Raw genomic sequence first — 20,209 nt, 5'->3', positions numbered from 1 at the left:
CTACACCGTCTGTAGCCTGTGTTATTTATTTTTAGCTGCCTAGTACTAATTTAGCAAGATGTAAATCAAGGTAAACACACTAAATCTAGTGTGTGGAAACCCAAACAAGGAAACTGCTTAATCAGCTATTGTTTTCCCAAAATAATGACATTGAGATAATTGGACAAAAAAAAATTGAATGCAACATGGCTGCTCTCCGCTTCCATAGAAAACAGAACAATCATAACTGCAATTTCTTCACAATAAAATCTCATAGTGGTGAACGTCAGCTGTTATGTGCCCATTGTTTAGCTGCAATATCTCTCCAAGTTCTCCAAGAAACAGACAGAAGCTCTGCAGGACAAATCCTGGAGCCCATCCCAGCAGGATAATCACAATACTGTCTGCTAAGTTCAGCAAACATTGATATAATTAGGCTGATTTGAGTAAATGTGTCGGATTGACACTTAACACACAGTTTAATAGAGCATTCAGAGACATAACAGACAATGCTGTAAGCACGTAAGCGCTGTTCCTATGACAACATAATAAAACCAGAACACAAACAGATCCCATCTGTTTAGGCCATTTATTATTCTCTAAGAACACTGTGACATGTTTAGCTTCTGCTTATATGAACACTACAGATGATTCTCACAATCACAATCTGCCCACAATCCATCCAGTAGTGTTGTTTCGGTTAAGATCAGGTGTTTTGTGCATAACTTGATACATCTCCTTATGATGTGCATCGTATTCTTTGAATGAATATTACTGTGATTTTGTGTGATGCAGTGGTAAGTTACATTGAAAGCTGCACAGTGGTCTTTTTAGGGATCTGTGCGTAAAACTATAGAATTATTGTGGAGAAACATTCAGGACCGTCCGGATGCTGTGGAACAAAAATGAAAAATAAGAGCACAAAGTCTTTTCTAGGATACAACTAACGAAAGAGTCATTAGTCGTTGTCACCTCCAAACAGGGCACCCTTCCATGTGCGTCCACCGATGAGCTGAACGGGTCGAGCAGAAACGTCCTCCAAGTCTGTCCAGCCAACAATAACGCCGACACCCCAAGCTTGTATACAGGACTCCAAGGCACTGCGCTGGACATACAGCATAAAGTCAGGTACTCATGAAAGACGTTCCTTCAATACCTACTGCTGGAAAAAAGCAATTGAGCTTGGTTGACTTTAATTAGAAAGTTTTTTTAATGGTTCGCCTCACCATGACTGCCACATTCCCGACACATTCCAGGGAAAAGTCCACTCCTCCGTTGGTCATCTCAGACAGCACCTGGCTGATGGGTTTACTGTGGTCCTTTGGGTTCACGAAGTCGTTTGCGCTGAACACCTTGGCCTTCTCAAACTTCTCTGGATTGATGTCAACAGCGATAATCCTCTTGGCTCCTGCAGCCTTGCAGCCCATGACTGCAGCCAAACCCACAGCTCCCAGGCCAAACACTGCACATGTGGAGCCTGGTTCCACCTAAAGTAAAACACACTTCGGTCAATGTGGCATTTTAGGTTGGACTTCGTAATGCTCCATACAGTAACAATCAAAGGAAAGGTTTTAGGTCCCATAATATGTGATTATGTTCTCAGAGGATTTCTGATCTGGGTAAGAACTTCCAATTTTATAGGCACTTAACACAAAATGTCTCATTGTGTTATTTCAGTCTAATGTAAGCTCTCTGCAGCAGTCAAATATACAAACCTTGGCAGTATTAACTGCTGCTCCATATCCTGTGCAGATCCCACAGCCGAGGAGACACACTTTGTCCAGAGGGGCAGCGGGGTCGATCTTAGCCACAGCAATCTGTCTGACCACAGTGTACTCAGAGAAGGTACTGGTTCCTGAAAACTGCAGCACCTTCTTGCCCTTACAGGTAAACCTGGACTCTGGCGGTGCCATGACACCGGGATGATTAGTGGACCTGAACAAGGAACTTGTGATTTAAAAAACCTGACAAAATATGAATGCCGCCCCACCCCCCCAGTCCACTTAGTATGAATGAGTCTCTGGAAAAGATTTAATTTCATTTAATAGCCACTTATCCTTTCAGCAGCTGACTCCTAATATTAAAGCACTTTAAACCCCTTACAGCCCAGCCAGGCCCCTAAGATCAGCTGATCTAAGCTTCCACGAACTAGACTGTAAACCAAGAGCGGTCATGCATTTATGGTTACAGCCCCTCGGCTTTGGAACAGCGTTCCCCTTAGTGTTCATAAAACCCTATGACCACATCCACGAGGAATGAAATGAAACGTTGAGAACGGAGAGGATGCAGCAGATGGCAGGAGATGAGTGCTTATTGTGCTCACCACGCCTTCTCACACTGGTTGGTCTTTGGGCTCTTACAGATGAGACATTCTCTACACTGGGCGAGGAACAGAGGGACACCCTTCAATTAATACCCCATATTGTCGATACCATTCTGTTAATGTGCATGCTAGTGAGCAGTAGAGGCTTTGGTCACTAGGGCTACCACTTTTTCAAAACGTCAAGTCTGAATAATTTAGATTTCAGTGTAACCCATATGGTGTAATGCCTTAAGCCTTGTTGCAGTCTGGTGTTTTTGACATTTATGGTGTAGAATCCCAAACTATTTCCACACACTGCCTCTCAAATGCTTCCATGCCATGACTATCCAAACAGCACAGCTTTGGTCCCTAGTGTGCTCCTCCATGTTTCCACAGCGGCTTATTTTTGATGGTCAATGGGGCGTTTGCCAATCAAGTGAATTTTGAGCACAAGGCATCCTATTTCAAACAGTCTGTTGTGCTTATGGACTGTACATTTAGAATTTGCTCTTCCAGCCTGGACAATCACACACCGTCTCTGTGATCATGGACTACTGTCCCCAAACCCATGAAGGTCACTTCTCTTGAAGGCCACCTCCAATGCTCCGTCACACACAGGACTGCTGTGGTCCTCTGAATAATGCACCTCACCTAGCTGCTATTCTGGGTTCTCCAGGACCTGGTTAACACTTGTGTATTTGTCTATCTGGAGGACATTCTCATCTTCTCAAAGTCCAAGTGGGAACATGTGCACCTCCTCCAGAGGCTTCTTGAGAACCAGCTCATTGTGAGAGCAAAGAAATGAGTTTCAAAAGAATTTCATGTCTCGGAAAAGTTGTTCCTGGCATTCCCTGTTCTCCCTTCTCCAGCTTCCCTTTCACAAAGTCCATGAAGTCTCAATAGCTAATGAAAGACTGGAGGTGATTTGTAAACTGTCATTTGATCATAAATGTATTTTTTCATTCAATTTCTTGTGGTGGCTTCTTCTCTATTCCACACGGGCTCCACATCTGCTGTCCATTCAAGGAACTGAACTAGCATGTCCCTGCCCATCCGAGTGCACAAAGCACTTTATAGACCTAAAGTCCAGGATGTCTTGTTCTCTCCTCCCTGCTCCTGTCCTGCAGCTGCAGTCCTCCCTTTACCCCTCTGGTGCTTGTCTACTCATATCTTGGCAGAAAAAAATGGCCACAGCTGGTAAGATAAGTAAGTGTGCTTATGTTTATGAGTTGTTTGTATTAGTTTTTCTGTGTCCTTATGTCCTATGATATATTTGACACGGGTGCATTTATGTTGGGTGCTATACTCGTATAACACAAAACAACATACTTTACATAGAATTTATATAAATTTTAGTAATTTAAATGTGTTTCCATTTTGCATGCAGTTCATTAGTGTATGTGAGGTTAGTTGATTCAGTGGCTGGAATGTGGATGGGTGCACTAAAGAGCGACAAATAAATAAGTTTCCCTGCGTCGTATTTTACTGTGCACCGGGTTACAGAAATGCAGTGATGTGAAGTCATTTATTTAGTAGTTAAAATCTTCATTATCTCTTATTTTCCACCTCTATCTTGGTCTCTGTCTGCTCTGACTCATGGACTTATCTCGTCTTGTTTGACACGACAGTTTCAGACTATCCGGGTTGTTTTGGGTAACTGGCAAAGATGAAGGACCAGTAAGCCAAAAAAACAAAAAAGCTAATAGTGGCAACCCAAGACTCCATGATATGTCCAGCGGATTAAAGAAACACTCATGAATTCAAGGTAGACCACAAAAACACAACTGATTTACTCAGTGGTGCACTTGCTAACCCTGGCCTATCAGTCTACTTAACACTGAAGGGTTGGTAACCTTCCTGAAATGTCATGTGGCCTCACTGCCCTCTCGGTCATCAAGTGCAAGGCAGCAGTGGCCTGGGAGCCCAACAAGCCTGTGGTGGAGCTACCTCAATCTCCTCAATCATACACAGACAAATGTACCCAGATGGGGATCAGGTACAGAATCAAGTTTACTTGATTTGCAGTGTGGTGTCATACATTGAGCATTTTCCTGGTGGTTGTGCAGTGCACCCAGGTTGGAATGGAAACAAGGATTTAGGGAGATTCATTATCATACTTTGCATTATTTGATGTGTTGTTGATTGGTTCAAGTCCTATAGGAATCATAGCCAATCACATCAGCTCCTCTCATTGTCTCAAAATGATGCCTCATCTCTCTTTTCTGTGCGTAATAGCACACAGTAAAAAATACTGTTGCCTCACAGAAGAAGGTTCCTGTTAGGCTGAACGGAACTGGCTGAACCCACAATGCAGACAAGGACACAGGTTGGGTAGGTTGGGAAACAGGGAGGTTTATTTACACCAATGAACCAAAGCAGGGCTGGGGAAGAGACCAGGGGAAGAGACCAGGGGAAGCAGGCTGGTGGAGCGGGGAACACGACAAGAAGTCTAGTAACAGGGAGCCTGAAGTATACCATATGGAAACAGACAATCTGACAACGAGTGAAGAACTGAGCTGGTCTTATAGAGGCAGGGGAGGAGTAGGTGGCTTGATTGGTAATCAGGAACAGGTGTGTGGAGATTGCAGGTGTGTGGGTTGTGGATTTAGTGTGCCTGTTGTTTAACTGCAAAATCCTTATTATAAATCCTTAATTATAAATTCTTGAAGAAGGAAGCAGAAGCACTGCTTGGGGACAAATCCTGGAGCCATTCTTAGAAGAATAATTACAATGCTGTCTGCTAAGTTCGGTTTGGTTCGGTTCATCAAGTGCAAGGCAGCAGTGGCCTGGGAGCCCAACAAGCCTGTGGTGATTGAGGAGACTGCCAACGAGGTCCGCATCAAGGTGAGAGAAACCCATTTTACAGAGCACACACATGTACACGTGTTCGGTTTAAGTAGTTCTGAACTAAAACTATTTGACTGACACTTAAAACGTGGGTTAATAGAGCATTCAAAGACATAACAGACAATGCTGTAGACATGTAAATGCTGTTCCTATGACATACAACACAATAAAACCAGAACACAAACAGATCCCATGTGTTTAGATCATTTATTTTTCTCTATAACAACTTGTTAGACATGTTTACCTTCTGCTTATGTGAACACTTAAGATGATTCTCACATTCACAATCTGCCCACAATCCAATCCAGTAGTGTTGTTTCGGTTAAGATCAGGTGTTTTGTGCATAATTTGATAATTTACGACATGCATCATATTCTTTATTCTTTCTTTAATATAATATGATATTATAATATTCTATATTACTGTGATTTTGTGTGATACAGTGGTAAGTTACATTGAAAGCTACACAGTGGTCTTTTTAGGGATCTGTGCGTAAAACTCAGTGGTGGGCCGTCAGGGCCAGCAAGGCCTTCTCTGCTGGCCTAAACTCAGAATCACTGATTTACCTTTTAATATTTTCCCATTAATCATTTTAGATTATTCCTAATAGTCTATGCTCTTCATCTCATAGCGTGTCTCTGTGTCTCTGGGCTGGGGGGCTTCCAGCAGTGTGTCTATATTAGAGCTTTTATCCAATCATATTTCAGCCATCATGTGTTGCCAGGGTCAAAGAAATCTGCCCTGAGGCCTTCAGGATCTAAAGTGCAGGCACCTGTAGCTTAAAATACATCACAATGAAACTGTTGCTTTAACCAATCAGATTTCCAGTTGGTGACCCCAGGGCCTTCTAGCAGGCGTACGATGAAGTCAGTATTTTCACGTCCTCTGATTGGCTGGTCAGAGAGCTTAGCCAAAGCTAGCGATTCTTACCTGTAGTGACCTGCACGAGCTAAAACTTTATCATCATCCTAAGTATTAATAGCAGTTTTTTAACCCACAACGGCTGACGGAGGAGAAGATGTTCATTTGGTCACAGATCTACTTAGAAATCCATTTTCAAGGTGGACTTTCCAAGAAAAGCTGGACATTTTGAGGAAATGCCGGCCCACCCCGAAGCTAGCGAGCCTGTCCCAGCCGGGAAAAGGGTTCGTCCGCCACTTTCAGGTCAGCAACTATGAGCGGTACCCTCGGCTTACAGGCTCCGAGGAGCAGAGTGTGTTGCTGAGAACGTCTGGTGTTGGTAACTGAACGACTGTGTTTGGAGCCCAGTCGGTGGTTCGAGTGTTTGGTGACTTGTTGAGTTCTTTTAATTGGGTTTCTTGCTTTAGTGATGTCATTCATTCTCATAACATGAGACACCTGTCTGCGATGCAGCGTCCTGTTATACTGCCTTTCTGTATAATATTGATGGTTTCTATAGCCGTGACGTCATAATTATGGTATTAAGAGGTGGTTTGATTCAGGTAGGACGCCACTGAAGGCCCAGGAGTAAAATGAACGGCCTGCCACTGGTAAAACTATAGAATTATTGTGGAGAAACATTCAGGACCGTCCGGATGCTGTGGAACAAAAATGAAAGAGAAATAAGCAGACATGCACCTGGTAATTTATCTGTGAGAAAGTATAGGAGTATAAACCTACCATTTGCCGTGCTTCATCAGTTCAATGGCATCATTGATTTGGTCCAAGGTCATGTTGTGAGTGATGAACTCATCCAGCATCACCTTCTTGTCCAGGTAGGCTTTAACCATCTGAGGCACACCATCCCTACTTTTAAAGCCTAAGCCACAAAATGCACACAAAATTCCAAAATAAGAGCACAAAGTCTTTTCTAGAATACAACTAACGAAAGAGTCATTAGTCAGTGTCACCTCCAAACAGGGCACCCTTCCATGTGCGTCCACCGATGAGCTGAACGGGTCGAGCAGAAACGTCCTCCAAGTCTGTCCAGCCAACAATAACGCTGACACCCCAAGCTGGTATACAGGACTCCAAGGCACTGCGCTAATTGGAGGGCAGGCACAAAGTCAGTGGTCTTGTAACCAGAAGGGTGCAGGTCTGTCTGTCATACTGCTGAATGAAAATTGAGTGGCTCTACTCAGCCTATAGACTTGCAGAATCTGAGGGACATAATGAAGACCTTTAATCAAGCAGTAAAAATGACAGAGGAAGGTATTACAATGTCCTCGTTAATACACATAGACCCAACCCCAGAATCCTCTTCAACGTTATAAGTCACACATCAAGTCTACTGAACCCTCAACTGACAAATGTAAACAATTTTTATCTTTTGTTCTATGACAAAATAAAAAACATCAGGCACAATATTTCATTTTTGCCCACACTATAACTAAACTCTGTCTTCCTCGTGCATACTGTACTGTGTGGAAATTAGGAACAATCGAGTTCCACAGGGATCTGTTCTTGGGCCGTTACTATTTTCCATTTATATGCTACCACTACCACCAATATCAGCTACAATTTTTATGCAGATGAACAACCTCCATTTATGCATTGAAGATATCAATGGGGCATCAATTTTTTATAGTAAACCTCAGAGAAGTTCCCGATTGTCATATATTCAGACTCATCACAGAATTATAGGTCGGCCCATCTTGGTTTTAATTATTACTTTTAAGGCTTGTAGGGGGTTAATTCCAGAATATAAAGCTGACCTCCTGACCTCCCATAAGCCAAAAGGCAACCTGAGGTCCTGGTCTGATAGGTCATCCCTGGCCTTTTCCCAGTCAAACCTTAAAACCTTTTCTGTTTGGGATCCTCAGTTATGAAAATGCCTGTTGGATGGAAAGTCACTGTTTTTAATAATGATTTAATGGTTTTTTAAATGATCCTTTGTTATATTTTACTATCAGTTTGAATAATGCTCTTCTGCAATAGCCACTGTTAAGGAGCAAGTAAGCTCAGTTGGTTTTAATTGGAATAAATACTGTGTTTTAATAGTTGGTTAACACCACAACACTATATTCTTCTACCAGATGAAACACAATCGCCTCACCATGACTGCCACATTCCCGACACATTCCAGGGAAAAGTCCACTCCTCCGTTGGTCATCTCAGACAGCACCTGGTTGATGGGTTTACTGTGGTCCTTTGGGTTCACGAAGTCGGTTGCACCGAACACCTTGGCCTTCTCAAACTTCTCTGGATTGATGTCAACAGCGATAATCCTCTTGGCTCCTGCAGCCTTGCAGCCCATGACTGCAGCCAAACCCACAGCTCCCAGGCCAAACACTGCACATGTGGAGCCCGGTTCCACCTAAAGTAAAACACACTTCGGTCAATGTGGCATTTTAGATTGGACTTCGTAATGCTCCATACAGTAATAATCAAAGGAAAGGTTTTAGGTCCCATAATATGTGATTATGTTCAAATATAATCAGTCAAATATACAAACCTTGGCAGTATTAACTGCTGCTCCATATCCTGTGCAGATCCCACAGCCGAGGAGACACACTTTGTCCAGAGGGGCAGCGGGGTCGATCTTAGCCACAGCAATCTGTCTAACCACAGTGTACTCAGAGAAGGTACTGGTTCCTGAAAACTGCAGCACCTTCTTCCCCTTACAGGTAAACCTGGACTCTGGCGGTGCCATCACACCAGGATGATTAGTGGACCTGAACAAGGAACTTGGGACTTAAAAAACCTGACACAAAATTTGAATGCTGCTCTGCAGCAGATACAGTTCATGCTTTGTATGAATGTTCAGAGTAAGTTTTGCATATTAAGTTCATACTTAAAGCGTTAAATAACATTATTAAGACAATGAATGGAGTGAAAAGTTGGGAACGAAGAGAGGATGTAGTGGATGGCAGGAGATGAGTGCTTATTGTGCTCACCACGCCTTCTCACACTGGTTGGTCTTTGGGCTCTTACAGAAGCGACATTCTTTACACTGGGCGAGGAACAGAGGGATAACCTTGTCTCCTGAAAGACAAAAACAATGTTGCCATTTTTATTTATTAGCTTAGTTTAGTGATGGTCAGTAGGGCATAGCTAAAACTGACCCTCTGCTGGAGCACCAGACTGTGAACTTTGAATTCCTTCCCATATTCAAACGAAAGTTTGAATTTCGAAAATAAAAAGTGACAGCCATGATGGCCACTTTATTTCTGAATTTTGGACAGAGCCAGGCTAGCTGTTTCATATACACTGTTGCCCCTAAAGTTGGAATAATTGTTCAATACCCCCAATTTTGTTAAAGCCTGAATACACCGTTTGTTGTTGTCGTGTTTGTTAATTTGTCTAAGTTCACTCGTGTCTAGTCCTCTCGTTTCAGGCTGTTGACTTCCTGCCCTTGTGTGTTTCCCGCCTTTGTGATTGTCTGCCCCACCCTGATTGTTTCCACCTGTTCCCCATTACCTCTTGTATAAATAGTCTGCTTCTCCCCTTGTCCTGTGCTAGATTGTCTTGTCAAGTCAAGTGTCAAGGTCTCTATTGTTATCAAGTCAAGCCATTGTATCCCACACTAAGTGTATTGGAGGTATCTTGTCTTTGTTTGTATTAAAGAGTTGTATCACCTGTCAAAGAGTGTCTTGCGTCGTGCGTTTGGGTCCCTCCTGTCTCTGAGCCCCAGTGCTTAATACCGTTTGCAAAGGTTACTTGTGGTTTAAGTTTCACTATGATATGTTTGGAAGAGTTTGATCAATAAAGTTGAGAAGATATAAACTTTATTTATCAAGAATAAATCACATTGTCACAATCATTTCATGAGAAGAGGTAAAAAACATTTTATTCCAACTTTATGGGCAACAGTGTATTTACATTAGCTTAGCTTAGCTAATCAGGATATGGGAAATAACAATCTTCTCATTTCACTATCGGAAAGAGAGCATTTATTCCAAAATGTAGTACTTTTCAAAACTGACCGGGCTGAAATTCAGTGACTCCAGGCCCGACACTCTCTACGATCCCAGCTGCCTCGTGGCCAAGAACTGTTGGGAAGCCGTCTTTGTGCATGTTCTCAAAAAGGTGGTACAGATCCGAATGGCACACTGCAGTCGCCACAATCTGCACCGACGACAGGAGCCAAACATCGAAGATACAAAGATGATGAAGGGGACAGACTGACGAGTGTTCATTCTCAGTGGGTTTAGCAGTACCAGCAACACTTTCACATCGTATTGACACTTACTTAGTTTTGTGTGCTCTGTAAAATGGGTGTCTCTCACCTTGATGCGGACCTCGTTGGCCTGTGGTGGAGCTACCTCAATCTCCTCAATCACCACAGGCTTGTTGGGCTCCCAGGCCACTGCTGCCTTGCACTTGATGACCTAGAGGGCAGTGATGCCACATGAAATTACCCAGCATGACCTATGACAGACATAACTGAGGACTACTGCTGTTAAACTATACTAGGAAGAGTTTCCAAATAGGAGGATAGGAATGTGGACTTTTGTTGAACTCTGAACACTCTATATCTGACATGTCAAACTCAAGGCCCTCAATTATATACGGCCTGCAAGATAATTTCATGTGACTATTAACAACAGCCCGTCAGTAAACAGCACTCCCACCTCTCATACAGCAAATCCCACAATGCAGTGAACAGCTGCCGCGCTAGTCCAGACCCATGCAGCAGCCCCTCCTCCCGCTGGTACAATGACACACCGATCAGCACTTTTACACTTTGACACTTAAGCTAGCCCCCCCCCCAAAATAAATGGCTAAACGAAAAGTGGACTTTGAAAACAGACTTTCAAAGCAGGTGTTTTACCTGTTTGTCGATATCGGAGGTAAAACCTGTGCGTCTTGTTTGTGGAGCTAATGTGGCCGTAATTAAAGAATATAAATATAAGACGGCACCATGAGGATAAGTGGAAAAAAGAAAAAAATAATTAAAAATTGTGTTTACTTTATTGAGGAAAAGTTGTTGAAGTTTGGCTGTTTAAATTCATATTTCTGAATAAAATATATATCATTATATTATATATTATAATAAAATAGTCACTTTTAGACTCTTCACTAAATGTTGAGCCCGTTTGGTCCGCGACTTAGACCGTGTTTTAAATTTTGGCCCCTTCTTTGATTGAGTTTGACACCTTTGCTCTATATAGTCAATTCTCCTGCATCTCACATCAGTCTGGGCGAAGAAGGAGATAAGCAAAGCAACGTAGTGTCCACTTTTCACAAATACTGCAATAGACAACGTGCTGCATTAGCACGAACCAGAATGTGAAGTTGCAAACGTTTGTGCTAAAATTGAAGACAACCACTCGTCTGGAGATCTACTCAGTGTCAAATCAGCTGACAGGCCACAATGCAAATAAGTATCATATAAAGCAAATTTATTTAGAACAGTATAGATTAATGTAGGAAGAGCAAGAACACTACTGATTAAATGCCTCAGGTTTGATAAATAAAATTATTTGCCTTGAAATGATATTCATGTGTGCATAAATACACACGTGTGTCAAACATGTGATATGATATAAGCAGCAAAGGCACAAAAAACTAACACAAACATCCCATCAATATGAGCTCCCTCACTTACCTTACCAGCTGTGGCCATTTTGCTGCACAGATAAGTGCAAACAGGTGAGAGATGGGTTACAAGAGGACTGCGACTGCAGGATAGGAGTGGGGAGGAGAGAACAAGAGATCTTGGACTTTAGCTTTATATACTGGCAGCAGTATTCAACAGTTGGGCTGGCATCGGGAGGGGCAGGGATTTGTTATCAGTGCACACACATAAAGCCTGTGTGGAATCAGCCGCTCTGACTTTCCCCCTGCAGTATATAGACTTCACTTTTTATTTACATGGTTTGTGTTGATTATAATAGAAGAGACCTTTCTGGAGTAAATCATGTTTGTGTGCTGCTCTGAAGCCACTTGCTGAGAAGACCATCCTACAGGGTCAAATGATCAAACTGATCATCAGTATGCTACTCCTTGGCCTTGGAGGTATCTTAAACTAACTAACTGATTTTTGGCCACTTGCAGTGGAAAACAAACTCTTAAGCTGCTAATCACTAACTTTGGCTGTCCGCTCTCAGATCAACCCTTTAGTTAGTGTATAATCCATGCAGGGGCCAAATGACTACTACTAGTGTTCCATGCACACTGCATTGTGATAAACCCAAAGTTTGAGACCTGTTGTTCCCAACTACTGTCCAGTTATATGGAAGGCAGCATCAGCTCATACACACATACAATTTACATACCTTCACTTATATTTAAGTTTAGTTACATCACTGCCTCAAGACATCCATAGACACAGTCTGGCTTGCAATTTTATTCCTAACAATTTGCAATCCTTACTTATGCCAGCGAATGTTGGTTGTTGTTTGTACAGTGTTTGTTTTGAGATGTGACAGATCCCTTCTATTATTACTTGGCAATGATGTTGGCGAATGGGACGACTGCAGGCGCTGTTACTTGTGTAAACATTTTGTTCAGGTTAAGATGTCAGCTGTTCTTGCACAATGTATTTGAAAACTGTTTTCACAAGTTCACCAGGGATAAATAAAAGTACAAAGTACATTTGTTTTTATAGGATATGATCATTGCATACAATAGGTCATTAACTTAGCGGCTGTTCAAAGTCTATGTTTGTAGTAGGCTGCTGCTTCAGTATGACCATCTGCTATGATATTATTGCTGCATGCACGACTTGATTGGCCGCGTGGAAATCTACCATCCACACTGACGAATACAGAGTTATGTCAAATCAATGCAGAACTGGACAGTGACATCATGAAAGGAGGAAAGATTTTGGTTGTGTTTCTGGTTTTCTTCTTAAGAGCAAAGGGCATGTGATTTACACAGCAGATATGTAGTGCAGTGGAGGACAAAAAAAAAAAAGCAATTTCATTTCACTTGACCTTTAATAATAATTTCAACAACTGACTGCCAAGTTAAGCAAACGTTGATATGCTGCAATAAACATAACTGGTTGAAGGACTTCCTGGACTTATTATCACTGGAGAGTGGACTCTCATTAGAGAACACATGAATATTAGAATGATAACATGAATGTGTATGAATGTGCCACATGATTGTGAGCAGGACTTGAGCTGATTTAAGGTATGAACGTGTGTATGAACATGCTGACACATCAGGCATCACCATTAAATGATTTTGGCGTCATTGAAACAACTTATTGGTTTTACTGTGGAGAAACACTCAGGACCGTCCGGATGCTGCGAAGCAAAAGCAAAACACAAATTTTAGAACTTGCATGTATTGAATCTTCATTTGTGTAGCTAGTTAGTTAATGGTGGTGGAGAAATGAGTGTAAGTATACCATTTGCCTTGCTTCATCAGTTCAATGGCGTTGTTGACCTGGTCCAAGGTCATGTTGTGAGTGATGAACTCATCCAGCTTCACCTTCTTGTCCAGGTAGGCCTTAACCATCTGAGGCACGCCGTCCTTGCTCTTAAAGCCTAAACCACAGAGGACAAATACATAGTAAAGTAATCGAAAACAGAGTTTTCCCTTATTAATACAATATACCGAAGTTATTTGCAGAGCTCTAGCCAACAAGCTTTTGTATGTAGTACTGGTTGACTTTGGGTCGAGAGGATTTGTTGCTTGGCCTCATGGCCGCTGAGCCTTACGGTAGACCGTACCATATATACTGAGAGGCCTTTGGTTGCTGCTGAACACAAAGTCTGCTCTGATCCCCAGCTCATCTCAACAACTGTAGTCTGAGCTCGGCTGGTTTCAGCTCATTTGGGTTCGATAGAAACTCAACCGAAATAACTTCAGGGATGAGCGTTATCCTAAATTTGTCCATCATGGTCCCAATGGAAAGTTGCTCTTTGCATTCATCTGCAGTACACCGCTCATACACATCCATATCTCCACTCTCTCTCCTGGTGGGCTGATATTTCAGAAGACCCTCCTGAGACTGACAACCAATCGAAAGTGACGGATGACAAACTGTGACGGTGACAGCTACAGTACAGTACAGTCATTACTTCGTGGGGGAAGACCATATTTGGTCATCCCCGCTAAGCATTAAGCGAGTTAGTCTCACCTCCAAACAGGGAGCCCTTCCAGGTGCGTCCAGCGATGAGCTGAATGGGTCGGGCAGAAAAGTCGTACATGTCTGTCCAGCCAACCAGCACACTGACACCCCAGCCTTTCACACACGACTCCAAGGCAGCACGCTAGACGGAGAAAAAAGCAGAGACAGAAGCTGTAAAAAAGGCTTCCAACTTTGATAGTTGGATAACACTTGAGCCAATTTCCATCACATCTTTATGAAAACCACTCTGTCCGCCTCACCATGACTGCCACATTCCCGACACATTCCAGGGAAAAGTCCACTCCTCCGTTGGTCATCTCAGACAGCACCTGGCTGATGGGTTTACTGTGGTCCTTTGGGTTCACGAAGTCGGTTGCACCGAACACCTTGGCCTTCTCAAACTTCTCTGGATTGATGTCAACAGCGATAATCCTCTTGGCTCCTGCAGCCTTGCAGCCCATGACTGCAGCCAAACCCACAGCTCCCAGGCCAAACACTGCACATGTGGAGCCTGGTTCCACCTAAAGTAAAACACACTTTGGTTAACGTGGCATTTTAGGTTGGACTTCTTAACCCATAAGAACCACTGTGACACAGACCTTTCAAATATTCTGGAAATTTCCCTGTACAGCTTTACAGTTACTTAACATCCTGGTGCAGTCATGTGACACAGTGTCACTTTGTGTTCCCTGATTTAAAACCTGTGACAAAACTAGCTCATTTTAAATAGTTTGTTTTTGTTATTAAAACGTGCGTTTCAAACAATTTAACAATTCTAATACCGTCTTAGATTACAATTATCCTGTCCTGACCATATTTTATGAACAAGTTGATATGAAACAAATAATGCTGTGACATATCTAATATCTAGTATAATAACATTTCAGATCTTAGACAGTAGGGGTAGTACCTCAAAAACAAGTCCAGAAATGTGCTCCTTGTGGTCTGTTTTATATCCCCCGTAATTTTACTTAAAGGAGAAAAAGGTCCGGGTTCTTATGGGTTAATAGTCCATGAGTGGTGTGGGAGGAAGTCACTACAACAGTTATTACCCTAACAGTCAAATATACAAACCTTAGCAGTATTAACTGCTGCTCCATATCCTGTGCAGATCCCACAGCCGAGGAGACACACTTTGTCCAGAGGGGCAGCGGGGTCGATCTTAGCCACAGACATCTGGTCAACCACAGTGTACTCAGAGAAGGTACTGGTTCCCATAAACTGCAGCACCTTCTTCCCCTTACAGGTAAACCTGGTATCTGGTGATGCCATGACATCATGACGACCAGCGGACCTGAACAGAAAAAGCACAACCTGAGACTACATTCTTGCAGTGCTCCTGTTGTTAGAGGGTGTGACCAAGTATTTGCCAATATGAGCAATGAAATGATGAAATCCAAACTCCAATGATCTGTGGCATCACCGTATGTCATTTAAAGTTCCTCCACTGACACAGTGAACCTTGTGAAATATGTAGAGACACTGAGCATAAATCTTATCCGCCCATCGAATAGCTGTATAACCTTCTGAACACGTCCTGGATGAATCAGATGAGAAGAAAAGATGAACTCACCATCCACTCTCACACTGGTTGGTCTTAGGACTCTTACAGAAGCGACACTCTCTACACTGGGAGATGAACAGAGGAATCACTTTGTCACCTGAAGGACAAACACAATGTTGTCATGACACAGTCAAATTAATTTCAGGCCAATTTACAAATCAACAAATCAAAAACAAGCCTTGCTCTACACATTGCTACCGCAAAGTCCAACAGGGCTTTCCCTGTGTATAAACCAGTGTGTGTGGAATGAAGTTATGATAAACACGAGCTGTGTGACATATCAAAGTGTTGAGGTAGTGAGCTTTAACTGACCTGGTTGAAATTCGGTGACTCCAGGCCCAACGCTCTCCACGATGCCAGCTCCCTCATGGCCAAGGACTGCCGGGAAGCCGTCTTTATGCATCCCCTCAAACAGATGATACAGGTCTGTGTGGCACACCCCGGTTGCTGCAATCTGCATCGAAGACAACGGCGACACAGTGAACACTGAGCATCACTGACGCTCGTTTCTTTCGAACAGTAAGGTATTGTACTTTCTTTAAAGGTGCATTAGCGACTGACGACGCGCTAAACCTTAAATATCTGGTTAACCCTGACTCAAAAATGTAGCAAGAGGTCTCTGTGTGCATGTGCAACCCATGCCGGAGGGGTGTCTCTCACCTTGATGCGGACCTCGTTGGCTTGGGGTGGGGCTACCTCGATATCCTCCATCACCAGAGGCTTGTTGGGCTCCCAGGCCACTGCTGCCTTGCACTTGATGACCTAGAGGGCAGCGACACCGCACAGAAATCTCTCATTACTGGGTGCTGCCACACTTCAGCCATACCAGGATGGGTTTCCAGAGAGAGTTTCCTGAAGCCCTTCAAGCATCTGCTCACGTAGCGTGTCAAATTTAAAGTGCATTTTATTAACCTGGCAAACAAGTTGAGAGATTTAAATATATTTCTTTGCATTTTATTATGTGCAACCATGCAAATGCTCATCAAAGCAAACAGTAAACAAATGAGTTTCCCATATTCACTTGACATTTTTTAACTGCATGTTAACAGTGGAGTACAGTGGTTCCCATTTCTCTGACACAGTGGCTCCTGAAAATCAAACATCACATGAAAAGCAACAGTTTAAAGTCCACATGACTTACTTGGCAGGCATAAATGTAACTAGAACAGAATAATAGAAAGGAGGGTTTATCAAATTCAGGATCACTGAGTAAACTATCCAGTAAATCAGTTGTCGTATTAAGTGATCTGCCTTGTCTTTTTCCGTACTTTTTTTTTGTTCCACTGTGAGACTTCCATGAATTCTTGGGCTCTCACTATTATTGCTTTTGGTCCACTAGTCTCTCATCTTTGCAAATATCCACCGTTGCGCAAAACTGTCTGGATAGTTTAAAACTGTGTGCCAAGCCAAAGTAGGACATACAACAGTCCACTACGTCGGAGGGGACAGAAAGAGAACACGACGTTTTTTAAATCTTATTATTGTTATTATTATATATCTTTAGTGCAGTAAAAGTATTAATTCTAAGTTGGTTTGAGTGAAATAAACATGCATGTGCAAAGAGAATTGTATTGAAAGAGAGAGCACTGAAACACTTTATGCCAGGTAACAGCTGGGTATATTACACCCATAAATTATCACTTCAGATGTGTTAATTATTTTTCTGATGTTCTGGTTTATTACCTACTATACTTTACTTACACTCAGAAAACAAACAAACAAATAAAAACATTACAGCTGCAGATTGAATTATGTACCTACCTTACCAGCGGTGGCCATTTTTGCAGGAAAAGTGAGTGAGTGTTTATAAAATGAGCGGTGAGTGGAGAAAGAAAGAGCTGCAGGACCAGAGAGCGAGGAGGACAGAAGTTGAGCTTGAGGTTTAAATACTGCTGCAAGGAAATAGTTACGCAAACATTCAGATGGGCAGGGTCTGTAGAGGCACAATGAGCCTGATAAATAATATCTGACGTGACTTGACTGCGCTTTAAGTCGCTGTTTATCTCTAAGTGTAAAATAATAATGCTACTGTCATCAGGTTGTGAAATCTGGGCAACAGATGTCGCAGCAGATGTGGAGCTCAGCTGACACAAACAGATGATGAGTGTAAATCATGCAAGTAATATATATTTCTAGTTAAACAATCATTTTCAAAACTATTAGCTGCCTGTTAGTTTATATTATGCTTACATATTCCTATATTCATAATACATGTGCTTTTAATCAAAGTGACGATTCACAATATACTGCTCTCCTTAGTTACTGTTGCTATGCCTGACAGCTTTTCATGGCCTGATACCACATGACCAATTTATAAATTGCAAATTAGGCTGCAACCTCTCATTTCATTTTTGAATTCCAAAGGGCATTCCAAAATGCCTTTGGCCACGACTGGATAGCAATCACGGCAAAAACCTCTTTCTTATCAACAACAGTGTTGTGCTTCTTGTAGAGAAAATATATGTTCCACATCAATGGCAGCTAAACCTGGATGTGATAAATAGGTTGAAACAGTGACAAACGCCTCACTAACTGCTTCAGCTTGTTGCTGCAAAACGTCAGTCGCCACCATATCGGACTGGGCAAGACTGGCCTGTAAACACATACAAGTAAAGAGGGAATGATATGCATGCAGTAGAGAAAAATATTTTTTTTTCTTTATCTACAGATCAGCTCACTGTAGGCAGATACAGGGCTGTTATAAGAAATAAGAAATAATGTGTGTGATTGATGTCTGTGGAACCTGCATTAGTTGCCAGTTCACAAAGAACCTAAATTACTAACTTGGTGCAAAGGGACAGTGCAGGGTCTCTGATGCAATAAAGGTCGTTTGTCATATCTCAAGAGAGCGGACTTTGCCTGAAAATGTTAAAGAACCTCCAGGTTCTTTTAATAATGACCTTGACTGAGTGAGAGTGTGTGTGTGGGGGCAGGGGCTGAGCAGCATGACACTGTATTAGAGACCGCTCCTGGCTCTGATTGGTTGTTTTTGTTCAGGCACGCTGGAAATGACCAAAACGTCTCTTGTTCCTCGTTAGCAAATATAACAAAAATGTTTTTTTAGCCACTGAACCTTTTAAAAATGAGTCTTAACAAAATGATGGGATCTCAAAATAGCTTTGTCTTTATTGTTTTAATGATCTACTGATACCATTGACGTGGGTGACACTTTACATATTAATAATATGCTGATATGTTGCAAACAGTGCATTTTCTATGATCAAATGCAATTAGTCAACAGAGGACACATCCAGTGATAATTATAAGTACGGCTGAAGACAAAGTAGTAAAAGAAGTCAAATAAGACTGTAAAAATGAACAATCCAAGGCATGGCATTTACTGTGATCAGAATTCTTACAAAATCATTTGCTTCGAAGGCACTGTATCAGAAAATTATTTTCTCTGATGTGTGGTAACTTGCACTCAACCACTGCAATGACTGCCTCTATTATTGGCACACTGGAGCACTTGGAATAAAAACTGCCAGTAATAGTGATATCCATCATTCCCGGGTCACTCTATAGTAAACAAAATATTCTCAAAAGCTCCTTTTCAATGAAACAATATAAACTTTGTACAAAATATTGGGACCATCTTCCATCAACAGCTCTCATAGAGCTTAAACAAAGGCCTGGTTTTTCTGCCTTCGAGCATCTTTTTCAAGACCGAAGTGGTTTAATGGCTGAGATCATTAAGGGACCCAATGGATTATTCTTTGTCACAATAATACATCTGTTTACTGTTCATCAAGTACCAATAACTCTAAAGGTACTGTGAAGATCCATTTCATATTAACACACATCCTCATTAAAACATCAGGCCATGGTGTTTTGGGTATTTCAGAACTATATTTGATATTAAAATAAGTTGGAAACAACTACTTTTAAAATCATTTGATGACTTTCAAGTGTGCAAACTTAAAAATACATATGAAAAAACATTCTGTAATTATATAAGTAGCATTGTAACTCTTAGCTTTTAGCTCACTGACAATGATTCGTAATACAAAGATTCAGATTTTGAGACAACTAAATAAACACAAACATCTCCCATTTACAAATAAACATTATTATGAAGAAAAGAAAAAAGAAAGAACCTCCCTAAAGCCCAGACAGATATGTTACCTTTCTCTGGAATGAAGTGGATTTTTATGACAACATTCAAAAAGAGTCACACGTAGCAGAACAGTGTATATCATTGAGCACCACTGGCTGTGGTGCAGAGCAGCGTCAGTGACTAATTCCTACTGCACATGCATTAGTATGAGGAACCCGAGGTTACACAATACTTGTCAGTGTGCATACATGCAAGTGTGAATGTATGCATGTGACTTTTTTTTATTTATACTTTTTTTTTATCTGCTTTTTGCAGCTGCCTTCCGTCGGAGCGTCGTCGTCCCAAAGCTCAGTAGCACAATGCAAAGGTAAAACCAATAGTTCAAGAGAAAAGGAGCAAAAGTGCAAGAACGCACACATCAAACCCTGAAACCATGCAAGTAAGCGCGCAAACCTCTTCCCAGTCACACTG

General features: G+C 42.0%; 2 protein-coding genes across 5 annotated transcripts; both read right to left on the bottom strand.

Annotated features, from left to right (window-relative positions):
* Nucleotides 1-753: 753 nt before the first annotated feature.
* Nucleotides 754-17,552, bottom strand: LOC139211676 (alcohol dehydrogenase 1-like). 4 transcript variants are annotated; one of them, XM_070842000.1, is made up of 10 exons: nt 11,640-11,764; nt 10,318-10,419; nt 10,015-10,156; nt 8,986-9,073; nt 8,544-8,763; nt 8,145-8,405; nt 7,000-7,132; nt 6,770-6,908; nt 6,648-6,687; nt 5,356-5,628 (listed from the first exon to the last, which is right to left on the bottom strand). In XM_070842000.1, exons 1-9 carry the CDS (start codon nt 11,655-11,657, stop codon nt 6,654-6,656), a joined length of 1,137 nt encoding a protein of 378 aa, XP_070698101.1. In that variant the 5' UTR covers nt 11,658-11,764; the 3' UTR covers nt 5,356-5,628; nt 6,648-6,653. The 4 variants fall into 4 exon arrangements, with proteins under 4 accessions (XP_070698103.1, XP_070698101.1, XP_070698100.1 ...); XM_070841999.1 differs by lacking the exons at nt 6,770-6,908; nt 7,000-7,132; nt 8,145-8,405; ... (3 more) ...; nt 10,318-10,419; nt 11,640-11,764 and adding exons at nt 13,392-13,530; nt 14,127-14,259; nt 14,378-14,638; ... (3 more) ...; nt 16,342-16,443; nt 17,443-17,552 and having other exon boundaries at nt 5,531-5,628; XM_070842002.1 differs by lacking the exons at nt 5,356-5,628; nt 6,648-6,687 and adding an exon at nt 754-871 and having other exon boundaries at nt 11,640-11,766.
* On the bottom strand, nt 938-2,829 carry LOC139211878 (alcohol dehydrogenase 1-like). Its single transcript, XM_070842302.1, has 5 exons — nt 2,815-2,829; nt 2,303-2,382; nt 1,695-1,914; nt 1,206-1,466; nt 938-1,084 (listed from the first exon to the last, which is right to left on the bottom strand). Exons 1-5 carry the CDS (start codon nt 2,827-2,829, stop codon nt 938-940), a joined length of 723 nt encoding a protein of 240 aa, XP_070698403.1.
* Nucleotides 17,553-20,209: the final 2,657 nt, after the last annotated feature.

Source organism: Pempheris klunzingeri, chromosome 13 (assembly GCF_042242105.1).
Source record: "Pempheris klunzingeri isolate RE-2024b chromosome 13, fPemKlu1.hap1, whole genome shotgun sequence".
NCBI classification, from domain to species: Eukaryota; Metazoa; Chordata; class Actinopteri; order Acropomatiformes; family Pempheridae; genus Pempheris; species Pempheris klunzingeri.
The sequence above is the reverse complement of the archived record's forward strand: the minus strand, read 5'-3'. Positions and strand labels throughout refer to the sequence as shown.

What these genes read in the sequence shown, in the direction of transcription:
- LOC139211878 (XM_070842302.1), bottom strand. An exon ending in AACCAGTGTGAGAAGGCGTG is followed by an intron (nt 1,915 to 2,302) that starts GTGAGCACAATA and finishes TTCCTTGTTCAG; the next exon opens with GTCCACTAATCATCCCGGTG. An exon ending in CAGCAGTTAATACTGCCAAG is followed by an intron (nt 1,467 to 1,694) that starts GTTTGTATATTT and finishes GTTTTACTTTAG; the next exon opens with GTGGAACCAGGCTCCACATG.
- LOC139211676 (XM_070841999.1), bottom strand. An exon ending in CAGCAGTTAATACTGCTAAG is followed by an intron (nt 14,639 to 15,191) that starts GTTTGTATATTT and finishes GTTTTACTTTAG; the next exon opens with GTGGAACCAGGCTCCACATG. An exon ending in CTGATGAAGCAAGGCAAATG is followed by an intron (nt 6,688 to 13,391) that starts GTATACTTACAC and finishes TTTGTTCCACAG; the next exon opens with CATCCGGACGGTCCTGAATG.